General features: G+C 40.7%; 1 protein-coding gene across 2 annotated transcripts in view; it reads right to left on the reverse strand.

Moving 5' to 3' along the window:
• Positions 1–19,158, reverse strand: part of PCSK1 (proprotein convertase subtilisin/kexin type 1) — a 40,352-nt gene extending 21,194 nt beyond the window's left edge. Inside the window, exons 1-6 of one of the 2 annotated variants that reach the window (XM_028519220.2) lie at positions 18,540–19,158; positions 15,164–15,268; positions 11,411–11,521; positions 8,728–8,874; positions 7,368–7,444; positions 1,006–1,094 (exon numbers count right to left, since the gene is read on the reverse strand). In XM_028519220.2, the coding sequence (XP_028375021.1) occupies positions 1,006–1,094; positions 7,368–7,444; positions 8,728–8,874; positions 11,411–11,521; positions 15,164–15,268; positions 18,540–18,719 (709 nt within the window). In that variant the 5' untranslated portion in view covers positions 18,720–19,158. Of the gene's footprint in view, positions 1–1,005; positions 1,095–7,367; positions 7,445–8,727; positions 8,875–11,410; positions 11,522–15,163; positions 15,269–17,949; positions 18,442–18,539 lie in introns of those variants that run through there. The other variant, XM_036020580.1, reaches the window with a different exon arrangement.
• Between the last annotated feature and the right edge of the window lie 474 nt (positions 19,159–19,632).

Below are 19,632 nucleotides of genomic sequence, written 5' to 3' on the forward strand. Positions count from 1 at the left end.
TCATTTTCATTAAATTAACATGGCAGTTTGATGATGCTAGTATCAAAGTCATTAGGAATAACAAAATCTAAAAGTGTGCTGTATTAACAGATAGGCATCACACATGACAGGATGTCTGCTCATTTGCTTCCTAAAAAGGAGTACAGTCTCTGTGAGCCCCTGCATGTCCAGCCCTCGCCACCTTCTCCACAGGAAGTGCATCAGTGGGTTTTCTCTCTTCTTCCCACTGGGGTCAGCCAACTGAGGACAGCAGCAGGAGGTTGGAGAATGAGAAGAGGGTGGGGTGCTCATTGTCCTGAATCCTCTTTGCCTAGAAATAGCTCAGTTGTTGTGATCAAGGCCACAGCTCCTGTCCAGGGATTCCCTCTATGGCCGCAGCTCTCTCTCTCTCCAGTTTCCACTGATGCCTCCCCGTTGCTCCTGTAGGCCTAAAGGTGGTAACATCTGTCTACATTTGTTAGGCCTTGTTGGTTTCCTTGGAACTCTTATAAATAGTTTTTTTTTAATCTAATTGTCCTGATGGAACTTACCATATGTTTCCCCATAAAGACACCAACTGAAACAACTCAAGATTCTAAATTCTTGCTATTGAAGATAACCTTTGGCTTCTTAATATAACAAGTATGTAATTCTTTTCCTTTTAAAAAACTGCTCTTTTCTATGAAATGAAGAACTGCAGAATTGAGAGGCCAGGAAATTCTTTGCCTATATTTACCTCCTCCTTCTGTTCCCTGAGCAGGCACTCAAAAACAAATCCTTCTAAATCAGAGCACAGAGAAAATTAGATTTGGTTTCAAAGCTATTCAGCATTTCCACACACCCCTCCCCCATTTGTATAGGCTATCTTCAGTTATCATTTTCTAGGACTCCAGATCCATTGATTCATTTGCAATTCATACTGAAGTCATACTCCAAACTTCTCATACAGTCCGTTCTTCTTCTGGTTGTTGAAAGGCCACCTCATTTACACTAAGTGATGCAAGATTCACATTAAAAGTGCTTTACCTCCGACTTTGGAATTATATGCAACTCCGACCCCACACTTGTGATTATTTGCTTGCATGGCAATTTCTCCTGCACATCTGGTCCCATGTCTGAGGATTAAAAATTAGGAATTACAAAACATAAATGAAGGCACACATTGGTCTTGCACATGAATCCATGGTACATGGACACATTAGCTTTCCATCTGCCTTTTTTCTGGTTTCTTCCCATCAACATTACATGAAGTGTGGGTATCATATGAAGGGCACAAGTATGAGAGCCAGAGTACTTGTGTTCAAATTCTAGTGTCTGACACTAACTAGTGGTGTGACCTTGGGTAAGTGTCCTCAAAGGGTTGTGATATCGCATGAGATACTGTGTGTGGGGTACTTAAAACAGTGGTTGGTATATGGTAAGAACCCAGTAAGTCTTAACTATGGGTAGTATTATGAGCAACTCTGACACTTTCAGAAATCGTTTCCAAATAGATGGCTCTGCTCCATACCTTCTGGTAATGAAGTGGCTTCTCATTTCCCCCCACTACGGACTTCCTTGGACTAGGTTATCCTGAACCAGCTCTAGGAGGATGTGCTAGAGCAGAGTCCCCTCTCCAGATGTCCTCCTCTCCTCTACTCATACACCAAACCAAAACATTTGCAGATTTTCTGGTACCAAGAGGAGTCTGAGATATTTAGAAGACACCACAGACTAATTGGAAAACTCTGATTGGGACCAGAGGCATGAACAAGACTGGGTTTGCAATCAGGCAAAAAGGGTAATTCATGATTTCAGAGTATTTAAAGGGAAAAAATCCATCTCTAAAACAGACCAAAGCCCACTGTTAAAGCATAAATTCTGAAATTCTGGGGATAATAAATTGTTTTTTTCCACCACCACCCTGACCCCAGGAGGGCCTGTAAATCAAGAAAACTTTAATGTAAATGTATTTATTTTATGGCCATATTGTATTGTGCAAGGCCCTGGGAGCATGATGAAGGCTGTTGGGGCATTGGAGGAGCTGTTCCCCAGACCTGCTGACACAGAGGAGAAGAGAAGGGTTAGCATGGAGCAACTCTGTCGGCCAGCTGCCTTTAGAACCTAACACTCTAACCATATATTAATTTAGCCTGGTAAGGAATATAAAAATCCAAAATTAATTGGGTGATCTAAAAGAATTGTTTCACTTATCTGGTTTTCCTGAAGTACCATCAAAGATGATTTCCCGCTAAATGATATTCCTGCTTCTTCCAAATATTGGATAGGATCCTGAGTCAAATGATATAATTATCTTTAATTCTCAAGGTCTCTCCTAGTACAGTGAACATCTATTTCTTTTTTGTTTCCTAGAATTTTCCCCTTTTGGGAAGCGGTCCCCCCTCACTCCTTGTGATCCTTTCTATCAGGAGGCTCCTTCTCCCAGGTAGCTTTCAAGGATTAATGCAGATTCTGGGGAAGCGATTTATATTCTTTCTCCAGAATCTTCAGCTTTTAAGTTCCATCTGAGCCATACGATCTTATTGCCAGATAAGATTCTGCTGAGAATGAAGCTAAGTTGTGGAAAGCAGCACTAGGAGCTAGAGACAGAGTGTTTGGTGTCTTGGTGGCATATTACTGAGCTCCTGGATTTTACAGTGCTTCTGAAGCTAGAGCCTCTCTTGAGTGAACTTTTTTTTTTTAATCCTCATCTGAGGACATTTTTTAATTGCTTTGAGAGAGAGAGAGAGAGAGGAAGAGAGAGAGAGGAAGAGAGGAAGAAAGAAAGGAAGGAAGGAAGGAAAGAAGGAAGGAAGGAAGAGAGGAAGGAAGGAAGAGAGGAAGGAAGGAAGGAAGGAAGGAAGGAAGGAAGGAAGGAAGGAAGGAAGAAAGGAAGGAAGGAAGAGAGGAAGGAAGGAAGAGAGGAAGGAAGGAAGGAAGGAAGGAAGGAAGGAAGGAATGAAGGAAGGAAGGAAGGAAGAGAGGAAGGAAGGAAGGAAGGAAGGAAGGAAGGAAGGAAGGAAGGAAGGAAGGAAGGAAGGAAAATGCAAGAGAGAAATAGTGATCAGTTGCCTTTACACACCCTAACAGGGGTCAAACCTCCAACCTGACCAGGAGTCAAACCTGCGATATCTTGGTCTACAGGATGATACTCCAACCAACTGAGCCACCTGACCAAGGCTGAAAGTTTGTTTGTTTGTTTGTTTGTTTTTAATCCCCAAATTACTTAACTTTGTTAGGATTTTCTCACTTGGAACTGAAGCTATCCTGACTAATACACCCATTTTCTAAGAAATGTGTTCACAATGAAGATATAGAAGGAAAGTTCTTTGATGGATTAGCCTTCTTTGCCCTTCCAGGAGAAATTCAGTTGCCACCCTCTGGGAAATGTACTCCCAAAAGCCACCAATGCCCCTATTTACATTTAAATAGTATGGGACACAGGACCCAGGGCACAAAACCTCTAGGCTGAGCCAAAAGAATCAACCTGTTGGAAAACATCCCCAGCGATGTACTTCTGTCCTAAAAATGAAGCAATGTGACTTGACCTATTACTTATCCCACTTTATATACTGAGGGCTATTTTCTTGAAAGGTGTGGTGGGAACATGCTACAAATAGAGGATGATATTTTTTCCTCCTCTTTTCCTCCGTTCCTGCCTTGGGAGGAAGGAAGACTTTATCAAAGTGGTTCTCTGTCATTCTTTATAGACATGTAGCTTTCTTTGCTTTCCTTAAATCAGGCTCTGAGATAAAATAACCCTCTATCATCTTAGAACAATGGTAGTAACTGGCATTTAAACATGATGATTTTTAGAAAATTATTCCACAAGATAGTTTAAAGACTACTATTATACTGGTTAAAATATCCTTGTCACACATATTATTTAACTAGAAAAATAATCTATAATTGGTATTGAAATACTGAATACAGATTCATGCCAGCCTAATAATAAGAGTTACCTGCGCTTTTAAGATTTTATTATTTAGTGATTCCTCTTTTGATTTGCAGAGGAGATCTTAAGTGCAGCTTCTATTGATCTCATTTATATAGTAATAAAGAGCAGCAGCAACACAGGCAGTTCAGAGCAATAACGCCCTGGGGTTTGGAGACAATAGGTATCTGTTATAAGGCTAGATAAAATGGGGCCATTTACTTTCCAAATCTGAGGGATTTCTGACAACATGCTTGAAGGATAGTTCTATTTTTTATAATACCTTTTGCTAAATGATGAAGCAGTTACTACGTTTTTGCTTGATAGTCAGGAGGACCCTGAGAGATAGTTGCTTATCGTGTAATTTTCAGAGAGCAGATTCTGAAATGGCTAAGAAAACTGACTTGTCTCAGTTTCTGCTCCTGTCTATTGCATGGTATAATTCTTGTCATGCTGATTTTTCACTGAAAAGAGGTCTACCTTAGTTGCTAATAAGAAGGCTTGGTGATCATCATCATCATCATCATCATTGTTGTTGTCATCATCATCGTAGTCATCATCATTATAGCAAACACTTAACTTTTTTTATGTAGCAGGAACTACCCAAGCCAATTACATATATCAATTCATTTAGCCCCCATAACAACCCAATGAAATAGATACTGTTTATTATCCCTTTTTCATAGATGATAAAACTGAGGCACAAAGAAGTTAAATAATTTGCTCAAGGTCACTTAACTATTAAGTGCCAAATCTAATGTTTGATCTAAATCTAGCTGCGAAGTCTGTACTCTTAACTGTCTACTCCATACTAGCTCTACACTTTGTGGGAGATCCATGGCAGGGTCTGCTCTGAAGCCCAGAATTTTCAGGCACAAAATAAGCACAATTACATAGGCTGCTTTCTTAGGGGTCTTTGGAGCTCTGTGAGTTTGAAGAATTATATTGAATTGGCGAAAAAGTACATTTGTTTTTTTCCCCATAAGATGGCTGTGTATCGCTTAGCTGTCTTTAACTTCATTTGAAACAATTTTGTTAGATCATATTGTGGCAGCTGTCATATCAGCATGCATTTTAAAAAGAAAACAAAATTGGTGAATTTTTGTCTAGCCATTTCAGTATTGAAGATGGAAAAAATATGCAACATTTTGGACATATTATGCTTTATTATTTCAAGAAAGGTAAAAATGCAACTGAAAAACAAACAAGGATTTGTACAGTGTACAGAAAAGGTTCTGTGACTGATAGAATGTGTTGAAAGTGGTTTGCAAAGTTTCATGCTGGAAATTTCTCATTGGACAATGCTCCATGGTCAGGTAGACCAGTAGAAGTTGATAGCAATCAAATCAAGATATTAACTGAGGACAATCAACATTATACCATGTGGGAGGTAGCTGACATATTCAAAATATCCAAATCAATAAAGTTATTGGTAAAAATGGAAAATATGTCCTTTATTTTATGGAAAAAACTAAATTGACTTTTTGGCCAACCCAATATTATAAATACTGTATTTATTATACTACTGTAATATGAGATTTCCCCTTTCGGGAGAGAAAGAGGGAAATCTGAGTCCCCTTTCTCATGAGTAATGCTGGAGAACATCAGTTTACTAGATATCCACCTATCATGCAGCCGTCAACCACGTTGGATCCAGGGGCTGACACCTCCACCTAACAGTCTCCTCCACTGCACCCATGTGGCTGCAAGCATGTTCCCTCTTACTCTTGTCCAAGGTGGTGAGGTGAGGGTTGTCATTTTTACTTAGTTCCAAGAAGGGTGCCCCTTTCTTTCAAGCACTTATTGCCATTTTCTTAGGAAGTTCCTTCCAGGAAAGTAGGAAATGGATGCCTTGTCACCCACTTTAAAAAAAAAAATAGAAACAGAGAGGGGTGATGTCCTCACAACACTCTCTATGCTGGTAATCTACAAAGCTGTGACCGCTAGCCAGGCTGACACCACAGGGCTGCTCTCCAAAAGAGCTGCCCTTGCTCCTGGTGCACCACCCTGACTCAGACACAGCTGAAAGTTTATCTGGGGACCATGTTCTAAGTTCCTTAGACATCCTACTTTCTTCCAAGGGCTCTCTGTCACCATTCTTATTATATTGTTACTAGAATGTTCTAACCTCTACTGGGCATTTGCAGTTAACCCCTTTAAGAAATAAGCCCTAGAAAAGTCAGTGGTACTGAAAGAAGCAGTATTTTGGAACCTTCCCCAAGCCTCCTCTTCTCCCCAAGGAAGAAATATACACCCAGAAGTTAAAGCCAAGTCCATGAGCCCAGCTGCCCTTCCTGGGGTTCGTTGGCCTTCTGGAGGGGGGACCATCTAAGAAACAACTTTAGGTCAATTATGTCATCAGCCACATGGGAATTCTGAGAGAAAGAGAGAATAAGGGAGAGGGAATAAAGGAGAGGGAAAGTGTGGAGGGGGGGGGGCAGAGAGAGAGAGAGAGAGAGAACTTGATTGGCCTGAGTTGGGTCATAGTCCAAGAGAGACAAAGCCATAGAGAGAGCAAAGGGAAGCAGTGTGTGTGGCATCCACAAAGAGCTTCTTGTTGCTTGCTGTTTCCACCCCCACTTGTAAGCAGCAAACCCTAATTTTTTCTTGGCTTTGATCTGTCTTGGTATAAGTCTCTTCTGGGTGGAGTGAATGAAGAGGGAAGAGTGAATGTCTCCTTAAAGTCTGAGATATGCCACTGTTCACAAAGATGAGCTGCAGGTGGACACAGAGACCTGAGGCCGCATGCCTGTACCTACAGGACGAAGCTTCTTTGGACTTAGGAAAGGTTAAATGGTTCTGCCTCTGGGTCTTTATTTGGCCACTTGCTTTGGCAGGTCTGGCTCTTGGCTTCCTTCATCATCCTGTGGCTGCTACAGAGAATTAATTTAAGAGTCAGAAGTCATCCTCCCTTTCTTCCTTTTAATGTTAGAGTACCCAGCAGGGGCTCTGGAACAGGTTGCTAACTAGTCCAATGCCCCAGAGACTCTGTTGAAATTGAGAGCCAGGCCTCAGAGTACCTTTCTCTCGTCTGGTGTCAGGCCATGCTCTTCTACCAAAACTGGTGAGCATGGCTATGGCTGCCATAGGAAGTTGCGGGGATCTGTTACCTTGGGCATCTCTGTTTCTTTTCATGTCTAACATCAAACATGTTGCTAATAGCAGAAAGCTCATAGCAGATTTGGAGGGCAAGGGGTTGTACTGAAGGTTTTTAGTCTTTATGTCCCAAACCTTCTTTCTAAAGCTATAACTATTTGGTAACATTTGAGGGGAGTGTTTTATAATATAAGAAGAAAGTCTAATTGAAATATGGTTCTATAAGCTGAAAAGAATATAAAAAGAGAAGTTTGGTTTCTTTTTTAAAAGCTACAGAATATCATGGTGTGGATGGTGTGCATGGACATTTCTGAGAGCTCAAATAAGATAAAAGCATTTCCAAGTATTAACCCCCTTCTCCCAGTCCACGTTTACTCACTTGTTCTCATTTGTAGGATCATATCGGGGAAATGGATCATGGTCGTTATCATTAAAATCATAGCTAGCCTCTGGATCCTAAAGAGACAATAAAAATAACACTACAGCATCATAAAAATAAAACAGCACTTCCCAAGCCTCCTACCCTATCCTATTTTCATCCGGGCTGAGAGCTTGAAAGTCTGCATGTCAGAGTTTCTGGCCCCGTGGCTGATCATTTATTATGCCCATAAACCAGGCAGAGACAGAAAAGTGAGCCAGCATCTAATTCTCAGTGAATGTCACCAAACCAATAGCTCATAGAAGCTCGTAGGATGTTAAAACCAGAGGAATCAATTCAGTTAATTCAACCACATCATGTCTCAAATGAGAAAATTGAGGTTCAGAGAAGTCGAATGACTTAACCAATCTACAGAGCTCGGTAGCAACACTTTGACACCCTTGTCTCTCATGAATGTACTGCAAAGAGGTGGCTTAGGTCCACAATGATCTCTTTCAGCATCCCCAGTTATACTAAATAAACTCGTAATTTAATTAAAGAGGGTGTGCTCAACATTTTAAACAAGCTTCCAGGCTCCACCCCCTTTTCCAACAATAGTGCTACACTGAAACATCTCCCACGTAGGAATTCTATCACTGCTACTGCCACTTCTCTGTATTTTCCATACCTTTTAATACTTCCTATTCTTTATCTCTTCTTTTCCTTCCTTTCCCCTTTACTCTTCAGCTGCAGAATGTGGATGAGTGGAAAGGATGAGAGAAAGACAAGGGGCAGTCTTAAAGATGAAATACTGATCTAAATAAAAGCCCAAGATATTATGGAGAGCTTCAAAAAAACAATTAAGTAAATCCTTTTCATTTACTTATTACCCATTTTTAATAAGGTTTTCTTTTCTCAGCTTGTCATTTTGGCACTGTTCATTGCACACTTTGAATTTTCATGTAAGGAATCACATTCACGTAACTTCACAGTGTGAGACGTACTGACCCATAGGGGTGTGAGGAGGAAGACTGTAAAAAGATCTCAGGCATCGGACTTGATTTGTTTGCTTTCATGCCACCAATACTGAGTAGTAGAGAGTCTGAATGGCTTTTAATCATTTAGTTGGTGTAAATGCCTTTTCCCACCACCAGTGCACATGTTTTTGTACAGTCTTTAGCTCTACTAAATTCTTTCAATGCTCCCTGATACAATGAGTTCATATGGGCTGGTGGGGAGGTGAGCAAAGTGGCAATACCTTTGCCCATCATTCTATGGGCCAACATTCGAGCAGCCTTCCGCTTGAGGAAAGGAAAGCCTGAACCGTGTGTTTGTGTAGACAACTACTTAAGTTGTAAGTCATGGGAGGGCCCAGACTCACATAATTGGCATAGATGTCTGTGTGATTCCACTCCAAGCCATCATCCAGTACAGTGATAACAACTCCTTTGCCTGTGATGCCTTTTTGCCAAACAGGTATCACATGGAGATCCAGCTTGGGCAGGGACGCAGTCATCCTGGTATCTTGCTGGTAAAGGAAAACAAAGAAGCATCGGTAAAATTGTAATCAACTTGCTGCAAAATGAGAACTGAAGCCACAGTCTGGGGATCCATCTTTCTTTTTCCTAGGGTCACTCTCCTCTTTAGAAGAAGAAATTAAGTGAAATAAAAACAAAGTTGAGGGTAGGGCCAAGTGAATCATCAGAGAGCTGCTCTTTCCCCAGTTGTTCCAATGGAAAATCACTCAAAAGAATGAATCGCCCTTGTCCCTTCTCTTTGAGCTGCATGGCTTCAAAGAAGCAGTTTGTCCCCAAGTTCCTTTCATTTATAATGACATGCTTGAGCATTTCATCCACCTAAGCTTTACTGGATATTCTATGTTTCCATTCCCCACCGCCTCCCCCCCCCCCCAAATCCTAAGCCTCTGTTGCCACAATAAACCTACTTTATATTGTCTGGTTCACCATCATTTGTGGATTTTTTAAATAACTTTTCTGAAAGAAAAAGCAGAACTTGGAATGCCCAGGAGGTTGTGTTCTCACTAGGACTTGCAGTTTAATTGCCTATTTACAAATATGAGTGGTTTAGAGAGCAAGTGTCTATGAGAGGAGTTTTGGGGTTTTCTTTTTCCAACAGCATTTCCGATAGTTACATCACGTGGGGCTGCAGGAGAGAAAAGCTGCACAGCAAGGGAATGCAAGTAGGAGAAGCATCTGAGAGAGATGCATTAGAAGAGAGCCAGGTTTCTGGGATCAATAAGGAATTGATAAATAACAACAGTCAAAAGTGTCAGTGAACAGACTGCCCTCTGGCTGATGCTCTTCAGAGACAGGTGGGGGGAAATAACACCTTACTAACCAAAATGAAGCTGAATTATAGGAGGTTGGAACTACATACAGATTGTTGAATAAAGCCAGGGAAGTAGACCTCTATGTTAGCCACAGGAACAATCATAAAATATGATTGTTAAGAATAGGGCCTCTGGAGCTATGAATTATGACCCCACCACTAGTAACCATGTGATTTTGGCAAGTGTTTCAACTCACCAATGTGTCTGTTTCTTCATCTGTTAAATGGGCATAATTGCAATATCTACAATGTAATTTTGTAAGAATTAAGTTAATGCATGTCAAAGACTTAGAATAGTATTTGGCACACTGTAAATGCACAGCTCTTAGCTAATGAGTCTCTTCTGCAATGAGCAAGTAATGCTTAAGTTAAATGGAATACTACTTGGCCATAAAAAAGAAGAAAGTTTTATGCTTTGTGACAGCACAGATGGACCTGAAGAATATTATGCTAAGTGAAATAAGCCAGTTAGAGAAAGACAAATACCATATGATTTCACTATTGTGTGGAATCTGATGAATAAACAGAACTAACCAGCAAAATAGAGACAGACTCATAGATACAGAGCAGGGTGATAGCTCTTGGGGTGGGAGGTTAGGGAGTGGAGGGATTGAGCGAAAAGAAAAAGGATTCATGGACATGGACAACGATGTGGTACATGTAGGGGGAGGGGAATATAAGGAGGATAAATCATAATGGAAAATACAATAAAAAATAAAACATTAAAAAAAATGGAGTTAAAAGGAATGGATCCCCTTCCCCATCTATTATGCAACAAACATAACTTAGCTTATGGTTGTCATCAAAATTTATCTTTTTTAATATTCTTAAAACTTTTATTAACATATACTACTAATATAGAGGCTTTACATTAAAACAGAAGGGAGAATACTTTGCAGGCAAGCAGGAACACTTACAATTTCTCCACTCAAAACCCACCTTCCAATAAGGATTTGGTAACTATCTTAAAGGCAGAATGGTATGCAAGTGTGGACATCTGCAAATATTTTTTGTCTTTCCTTGTGTTCATTGCTTTAGCCTTGTTAAAAAATTCTTACCTGTAAGCCTATAAGAATTGACACTCAGAAGTTTATATACCGAATCATGTTTACTCTATTCTTTGGGTGATTTAAAGGGTTCTGACCAAATGTGATTTTTGACATGAATACTATTTTGGAATCCCTAACTTGCAAGACATGATCCATCTGCACTTATTCCAGGTAAGCTTAAGAAGAAAAGAAGGCAGCCCTGACTGGTGTGGCTCAGTTTGCTGGGTATTGTCCCACGAAGCAAAATATCACCAGTTAGATTCTCAGTCAAGGCACACGTCTGGGTTGTGGGGTTTGGTCCCTGGTTAAGGTGCATACAAGAGGCAACTGATAGATGTTTATCTCTCACATTGATGATATTTTTCTCCCTCTCTTTTTCCCTCCCTTTCCCTCTCACTAAAAATAAATAAATAAAATATTTTTTTTAAAAAAAGAAGACAAGCAGGCAACAACCCCTCCTCTCACAGCAGCTGAAGATCTGTGTTTCAGACATTCTCATCTGGTAAAAGAGAATATCCAGATCCTGGAATGTACCAACAGCCTGAATCTCCAAGTAACAGCCCTCTGCTAAATTTTCCATCATTAAAAAACAAACAAACTATCTATTGTATAGATGTAGCAAAATAAATTGCCAGGGACCTACATGGTTCTTCTGTAGGGACTTACCAAGTACCACTGCTGATTCCACATGGGATCATTGAAGAGATGTAGTGCTGAGTCTCTCAGAATGGAACGTTTACTTCTCTCTTTTTCATACTGTTGTTCAGCCCATATCACCTACAAGAAGTTTTGTAGCAAGAAAAATCAACAGCCAAGTAGCCACCTCTGTATAATTATCTTTCTTCCAATACCTTTCCCATCAGAATTCAGGCAGCTTCACAAAGTTTTTGTTTAACTACAGATCACCCTGACAGCTCAGTGAGAAGGGATTGCCCACTGGGGAGACGAACATTTCCTCCATTACAGTAAAGTGTACCTTTAGGGGGAGGAGAGGAGTCAGTGAACTGATGATCACCTCTAATTATTTGTACCGTGATTACAGTGGAAACAAAAGTTCTGCCTGCTTTCATCAGCAAATGAACCGTAATACCCATTTTTTATATTGAGGTTCCATGGCTCTGTGGCTGCAAATTTGTTCATTTTCATGGAAGGAGTCAACAAGCTAAGAGATCCCTAAGACTGTTGTTATGTTGCTCTTACAGCTTAATTTCTCTTTCTTTATGCACAAAAGGTAGAAATTGCAAATGTTACACAAGACCGGAAAGGTGCTATGTCTTTGCAAATCTGAAACCCTGGCTCCCCTGTGCTTCAACCTCCTGCTTAAGAGTATTTAATATAAGAAACAGATCCAGGGTGATGAATGAGCACTACTGGCCATGCATGCTTACCATTAATTTAGCCTCATGTATTATGCACAGAGATCTGACAGTACAAAAATTACCTGCCCCACATTTACGGCATAATCCTATTATACTTAAGGTCCTGAGAGGCTGAGGGGCTGCCTTGTGGTTATATTCATTATGAGATAATACCATGCTCTTATTTTGCTGGGCAATATGACGGTCTCCTACCCTAATACATGAGGACAGTCCAGTGTGTGGTAGAATATTGTCAATGTGAGGATATTTATGAATCAGATGCAAAGATAAAAACTGAAAAATAATGTGCAATTAAAGGATAAAACCACCCACTAGCACTGAATTTTCAATTAGAAAAACACTGCAAACCTATTTTAAATATTAGAGGGACTTGAGAGCTAGAAATTAGTCACTATAATTTATTTTTAAAGTGCTTGTATTTTCAAGCTTAATTGTTTTGGCTTAAAATACCCAATGCCTGGAGTACACTGCCTGTATCTGAGTCAGTCTTTGAAAGTGGGCTGCTATGGAACAAGTACTGATTTTTGAGGAAAAGATTAACTTACAGGTGGAGATTTCATTAATGGTCTTGTAAAGATGGAGGATTGCTCCATTTCAGAGGGCTAATTTGAAGGATGTTATCGCCATTAATAGAGCCAATAAAATGACAATCAAAAGCAATTTTTAAAAGTGGAATATAAGAAGAGGCACTCTGCCTCCTGATCACATAAACATCCAATTGTTGGATACAATGTTGTAATCAGTGTCATTCACTCTGAATCCCATATTAATCTCTATGAGAGCAGGCCAAATGGAACAGAAGAGATTGGTAGTATCTTTCTATCATGTATATAATAGGTATAATGTACTTAATTGTAAATAATCCTTTTGATTTGGAAAGATCATTAAAGATCACCTAGTCCAACATTCCACTCAAGCTTCTATGGGTTCTAGGATTTTTTCCTACAATTAATTTATTCTGCAGATAATTTTATAGGATCTTACAGACTTCTTTTCTTATAAAGTTATGTTAGAGAGTAAATTCTTAGCTCTTCTTCATTATTCCTTGAGATTTCTCCCCAAAATACACTATTAAGGAAATATCTAAAGAACTGAGGCATCTGTTCATTTTATTGTGATTAATTTGAGTAGTAACAATAGTTAGGTATGCTCCACTCTGTCCAGTTTTGCTCTATGAAGATAAGAAGGGTGGTCAGTTTGATTCCTTGTCCACTAATGTCAGGCATACATTTAGTGAATGAGGAAATCTCTGTTTTTTGCCCAAGGACTAAACCTAGCCAGAATCCTGGAAGTTAGCCTCCTTTTCAGAGCCCACAGATAATAAACCATCTGCCTTGGGATGGTGAAGGAAAGACTTCACTGCACCAGCACCTTTTAAAGTAGTGTTCTGGGCTTCCAATTTGATCTCCTGCGTCTAGCTATTTACTTGAGTAAAAGCAAGCAATGAGTGTATATGAGATGTAGGTCACTGTTTATTGTCCTGAGACATCATTCTTTGTCTAGGTATAGTATCTTCTTTTTTTAAGATTTTATTTATTTCTAGAGAGAGGGGAAGGGAGGGAGAAAGAGAAGGAGAGAAACATTGATGTGCCAAAGAAATATAGATTGGTTGCCTCTTGCACATCCACAGCTGGGGACCTGGCTTGCAACCCAGGCATGTGCCCTGACTGGGATTTGAACCATTGACCCTTCGGTTCATAGGCCAGTGCTCAATCCACTGAGCCACATCAGCCAGGTCTGATTGATTTTTTTACATTTGAACAGTATTAATGCATATCTGGTCATTCCCTACCCTCATAATCTCTTATTACTTTTTAAAATTCTATACTTGCAGAACAAATGAAATAGCAAATTATTTCACAGATTTTGAATTCCACAAATTTCAATAGTTCTAATACCTTTCTTTCACTTAATTCTTTACTTTCTGGGAAGTTGAAAGGTTGTGTTCTATCTCTTACAAAGCTTCTATAATTCTCTAGACTGTCCCAGGCAACAGAAATCATGTATTCAGACCCTGACTGGTGTGGCTCAGTGGGTTGGACATTGTGCCACAAACCAAAATGTTGCCAGGTGGATTCTTAGTTAGGGCACTTGCTTGGGTTGCAGGCCAGGATCCCAGTTGTGAGTCTGCGAGAGGCAGCCCAGTGTTTCTCTCCCTCTCTCTGCCTCCCTTCTCCCTTTCTAAAAATAAATAGATAAAATCTTAATAAAAAATAAATCATGTATACAGATATCAGGCCAGCCAGGATAAATTCCATCAGTGTGCACATTTTCTAGGCAGGCAACATTGTTATGGAAATTGTAATACTTCCAGTATAATCAACATTTCTATTGATGTTTGCTAACCTTAAAAACAGATTTCAAAAATCAATAAATACATTATACATACATTCAAATTGCCCCCACATTATTTATGTATATTCATTCTAGAAATATTCTGCTGTTACCTAATTATTGAATATGTATTCAAACCAGGATAAAAAAGAGATCAAATGTTTTGGATCAAACAACATAATACTTATGAAAACATCCTTCTTTTGAAGACGTGGATTTAAAGCTCCCTCATAAACACTGGTTTCCTATACAACCAAACTAAATAGAAATAGCAGAATGTTGTTTTCAATTACAGTGAAATAGTATTAAAAGCAGGGTTCATATATTATACTTCTTTGGCATCCACACATCAGATACTGAAGTGCTTGGTACATAACAGGCATAAAATAAAAGGTCATTGATTGATTGTATTGTCAAATATTTTAATTGGTGCTGCCACTTTATTTTCAATATTTACTTTCATGCCCTTAGACTGGATTTGTGAGCTGGTGTTATTTATACATGTAATTTTAGTTAATCTAACCAATTCAATCCAATCTGGTTATTATGTACATTTATAACCTTATGGAAATAACAAGAAACACTACAGATAAATAATTGCGATCACAAAAAGAAGAATCACACTTGTGAAGTGCTCTGGCTCTTGCCGCAGCCTTGGAGAAAGCAGATTAGTCAGGTGGGTTTGAAGACACTGCATAACACTTACACGGTCATCATCAGATAATCTCTTAGTGATATGAAGGGCACTCCTTCGAGACCTTCTGGGATGGTTTTTATGTCTGAATAAGTAATGATTTTCAAGTGATCCAATCTATAAAAGAAAAAAATTAAAATTAAAATCTACTTTTCAAAATAAGTATATATGGGTGAGATTGAAACCCAGCTAAATTAGAGACAGCTTTATCAAGCCCATTACTTTCACTTGAAGTTAAGTATTTTCCTAATGAGGAAGATACTGATAGAAGCCGTTGCTCTCTTGTTAGTGTGTTGAGGGAGATGAACCTCATGAAATTACCATTGGGCTCCCACTATCCTTGGGGGTTGGCAGTGCTTCTGTTTCACAAATTTCAGAGTAACTCCACTTGTTTTTCTATGTGACAATATTGTATGGGTAGACATTTCTTTTTTAAAAGCCAATTTTATCAAATTCATTCTTCCAGAGAACACTAATTTGCAGAAAGCAGGCAAACCCTTTGGGTACTAATGATCCGGGCCACATTCAGCTAAAACAATTTGTTGTTGTTATAAAATATAATCATTGAATCCATAGTGGTAATTCTTATAAGCTACCAGCAGTGACCATTAGACTTTCCACCAGTTAAGGCTTTGTGGGAAAAACCAACATGCCACATTTAGGACAGGTGTAAACTTCCCTGCGTAGCCCTGGCTGGTAGCTTAGTTGGTTAGAACATCATCCCAATATGCCAAGGTTATGGGTTCCATGCCCAGTCAGGGCACAGATAAGTAGAATAACAAATCAATATTTCCATCTCTCTCTCTCTCAGTCACTCACTCAATGAAAAAAACAACAACAATAAAACAAACCTTTCCTGGATGACTATCAACACCTTTGGTTCATTTAGAACTATATTTGTTATTATTTTAAGCTAGTGTCTCTATCAAAATAGTACTTAATTTGAAGCCCTGTATTTCTTTTTAAATTAAAAGATAAACAATTGACAATGGGTTGTTTCTGAAGAATTATATTCTTTAAATTGGTGGTTCTCATCACTTAGAGAATTCTTAAATAGAGATCCCTAGGCCCTGCTCAAAGCCTGACCCTCAGGGAGTAAATCTGTTGTAAGTCTTGACTGAGTTGGGGAGGAAAAAAACCCACTAGTTATAAAAAAGATCACCAGTGCTTAGCTTTGTTCCTTTGATCAAACTGGTTTTCATCCCCCCCCTCCAATCCTAGCTTTATCCTGAGGCCTTACAAAGCTCAGTATAGTGATGCTAAATTAGTGTGAACAAAAGGAGAAATAAGCAGAACCAGGAAAGCATTGTTAGTTTTTTTTATAAAGAATTGTTATTTTCAAAATGTTTGTTAGTAATGCCATTTTAAATGGAAATGCCTAAAGAAAATTTAGCATGTGCAAATGATGTGTGACTATGTCATCCCTTCCTGGAAGATCCTACCAAGAATACTGGCTTATTGTTTTTTAGTTTGTAGACTTATGTTTTGAAAGGCAATTCCCATAATGAATGGTCTAGGTTTGATATATGCCTGGGGCTAGTAGGAGAGAAAAGGAAGTGGGATTTACCTTTTGATTTCTCCCACAATCTCCTTCCACAGTTTCCAGTGTTATTTAGCTGTTCAAAGGATACAGGATTAAGTCCCTAGTTCCTCCCCACCTCCATAGGGCACAACATATTTCCATGATGCCCACAGCACACTCCAGTACAATTCCATCCACTATACACTCTCTTCATTAGATACTCACAATTCCTTTCAGTTTCCAAATTACTACTGGGCAGCTGTCTTTATATCTCCCTGTTTCCCACAAGCTGTTTTCTATAACTGGAGTGCCTTCTCCAATTTCATCATGTTCTCCCATCAACCTTGGACTCTTCTTCCTAAACGCTGTGCAAATGTTCCCTCCTTTGTACTGTCTTCTTTCACCCTTCCCCAATTCCCTTCCATCTTCAATCCTTCAATCAAAAAAATATTGAGACTCTGGGTACAGCCATTACTAGCACAAATTACATGTATTTACAACCATTCATTTCTAAACCACTCTCTTCTAGATTCTTGATTTTTTTTTAAGCGTCTTTTCCTCCTGTTAGTCCTCAGCCCTTAACACAGGGACTGGCAAAGAATAAGGTCCGAGCAAAAGCAAAATTCTTGATCTTCTTCTGGGAAGCAGAGATCAATCTGTGTACTGACTTTCCTGTGGGGCATTTCAAAGACAGTTTGGTTCATAAAGTTGGAGAATGAAGCCTCTGGCAAACGGATAGCGCGTTCCCTAGTGGATTCGATCTATTGCACAGCCTACACCCACACAGATTACTCATCTGTGACTTCAGCCGCGTCTCTACCACCACCTCCAGAAAACAAGAAAAAAAAACGCGCCAAAATGTTTTACAACTCCCTCCTCCCCGGCTCCAACTTCCAAGGCAAGAAGTGAAGGCTGATTCTAAGCCAAGGAAAAGGAAAAAAACTTACATTAGAACTCACAACCCCTGGGTTCCCACGGAATTGCACCAGCTGAGCAGCCCTCCCCTGGTCAATGCCTTAAAGCCCCTGCCTCGCCCCCAGCTGTCTATTAATGCAGCCCTCACTCGGAGGCAATAGTTTCCCTCACGAGCTGAAACCCCCAGGGAAGCAATTATGCATTTGGCCGAGAAACAAGAAAGAAATAAATCCTTTCCTCACAGTCAATTCTGCAGTTTGAACCTCCGGGGCGGGGGCGCTGACCTAGCAAAGTTGTGAAGCTTGGACTTCACAAGTTTTTGGTGACAACCTGGGGCTCCAGGTTTACGTCTTTTACCCACCTCCTCTCCTGCCGGCTCCCCAGGCCACCCCGCGGGACCCCCAGCCTCTGGGTCACTAGGACCAGCCGTTGGCGCTCTTCCAATGCCCTGGCCGCGCCCCTAAAGGCTTCCAGCCGACACCTCCAAGCCTGTTTAGCCCCTTCCATCAGGACGTGGGTCTGATGCTGCCATATTGAAAAGAAGGAAACAGCTCCTGACGCAGACTAGCTGAGTCCCAGAGGACAGAGCGCACACTGCCTCTCTGGGGGCGCCTGGTTGGTAGCAGCTGCGTGTCTCTCAAGTTCTGTGAATAAGCGTGGAGGGATTTTTCTTCAAACCCTGCAGGAACGCATTTCAATTCCAGAGCGAACAACAGCAAGAATAAGCTCTAGCCAGCTGCAACGGCTTCGTTCAGCCTGGCTGCGCCCAGCCCAAACAATAAATAATGCAAACCTCTCTCCAAGCCTGCTGGCGCGAGAGCTGAAGAAGCTACTGCTCTTTGCCACAGGGCTCAGGAGAGTGCAGCCTGGAACTCACACTTGGGAGATCGTGCTCCAGTCCCGCCAGTCCCCTAGGGCCCCAGAAAGTTTCTTGAAAGTGCAAACTCTTACCTGACCCAAAAGGTCATAGCCCAGCTCCTCGGCTATGGCCGAGGCTGCTTCTGGTCCCCCAGGGATCTCCGCCGCCCATTCGTTCACAAACTGTCTCTTCGCTTTTACACTGTTCAGTGCACACCAAGTGCAAAAGAGAACGAAAGCAGTGCACTGCAGAGTCCAGGCTCTTCGCTCCATAGCTGACACACTCGCTTGCACAGAAGTGGGAAGCAGAGGGGAAAAGAAGCAAGACAGGAAAAAAGCCAGAAAGATTCACTCCTTCCACCCTCGGGCTCTGGACCACTTCTCGCCCGGTTGCTCTGCGAGGAGATAGGAGGGACGCGAGGAGAAGCTGGGCGGTGGCGGTGGCGAGCGCTAAGTGCAGTTCTTTCGTCTCCCGGCTGAGTGGAGCCCCAGCCCTTCCCAGCTGGAATGGAAATGAGTGTTTACACGTCAAATCTACGAAAGCCATCTCTTGACGTCAGATCTACCTGGACTAAGATCTGGATGGTATTCCTGGCGGGGTGGAGAAGCGGCTAAAATAAGCAGTGAGGGATTATGAAAAGGAAGGAACCGTTTGCTGGGATCAGTTAACTCTGTCCCTGTGTAAATTCTGTAGCTGTGAGAAACACCTTCACGTCTGAAAGAGAAGTGCCCCCACTTGAATATAACTACCCAGAACCAGAGGCTGGGAGTGCAGCACACTTTCCCTCCCTCCTGCCCGTTTTCTTTATATTTACTTGATTATCTACTGTGTGGGGGAAAGGAGGGAGAGGGATTCTTATAATGGCCCCGGGGGCGCCAATCAGCACCTGCTATTAAAGAGCAGGTCTCGTAAATCTTTCAAACCGGATAGTGGCTCGAGGGCAGCAGGAGGGAAGGTTCTATTCCCCAGATTCTGATCTAAATTGCCTAAGAAAATGAGCACATCTGGAAGACAATCTTAGAGCAACATCTTTAAAAATGTATTTTTAACCCATTCAAACCACCTCAATTAACAAGTTTACTTACTTCTTTCTTTCCTCCGTCTCAATCTCAGGCAAACAATATCTAAAATTCTATTCCAGACATTGCAGAGCCCAGTATCACCCAAATGATTAGGCACACAATT

The sequence above is a fragment of the Phyllostomus discolor genome, chromosome 3 (assembly GCF_004126475.2).
Source record: "Phyllostomus discolor isolate MPI-MPIP mPhyDis1 chromosome 3, mPhyDis1.pri.v3, whole genome shotgun sequence".
In the NCBI taxonomy this organism is placed as follows: Eukaryota; Metazoa; Chordata; class Mammalia; order Chiroptera; family Phyllostomidae; genus Phyllostomus; species Phyllostomus discolor.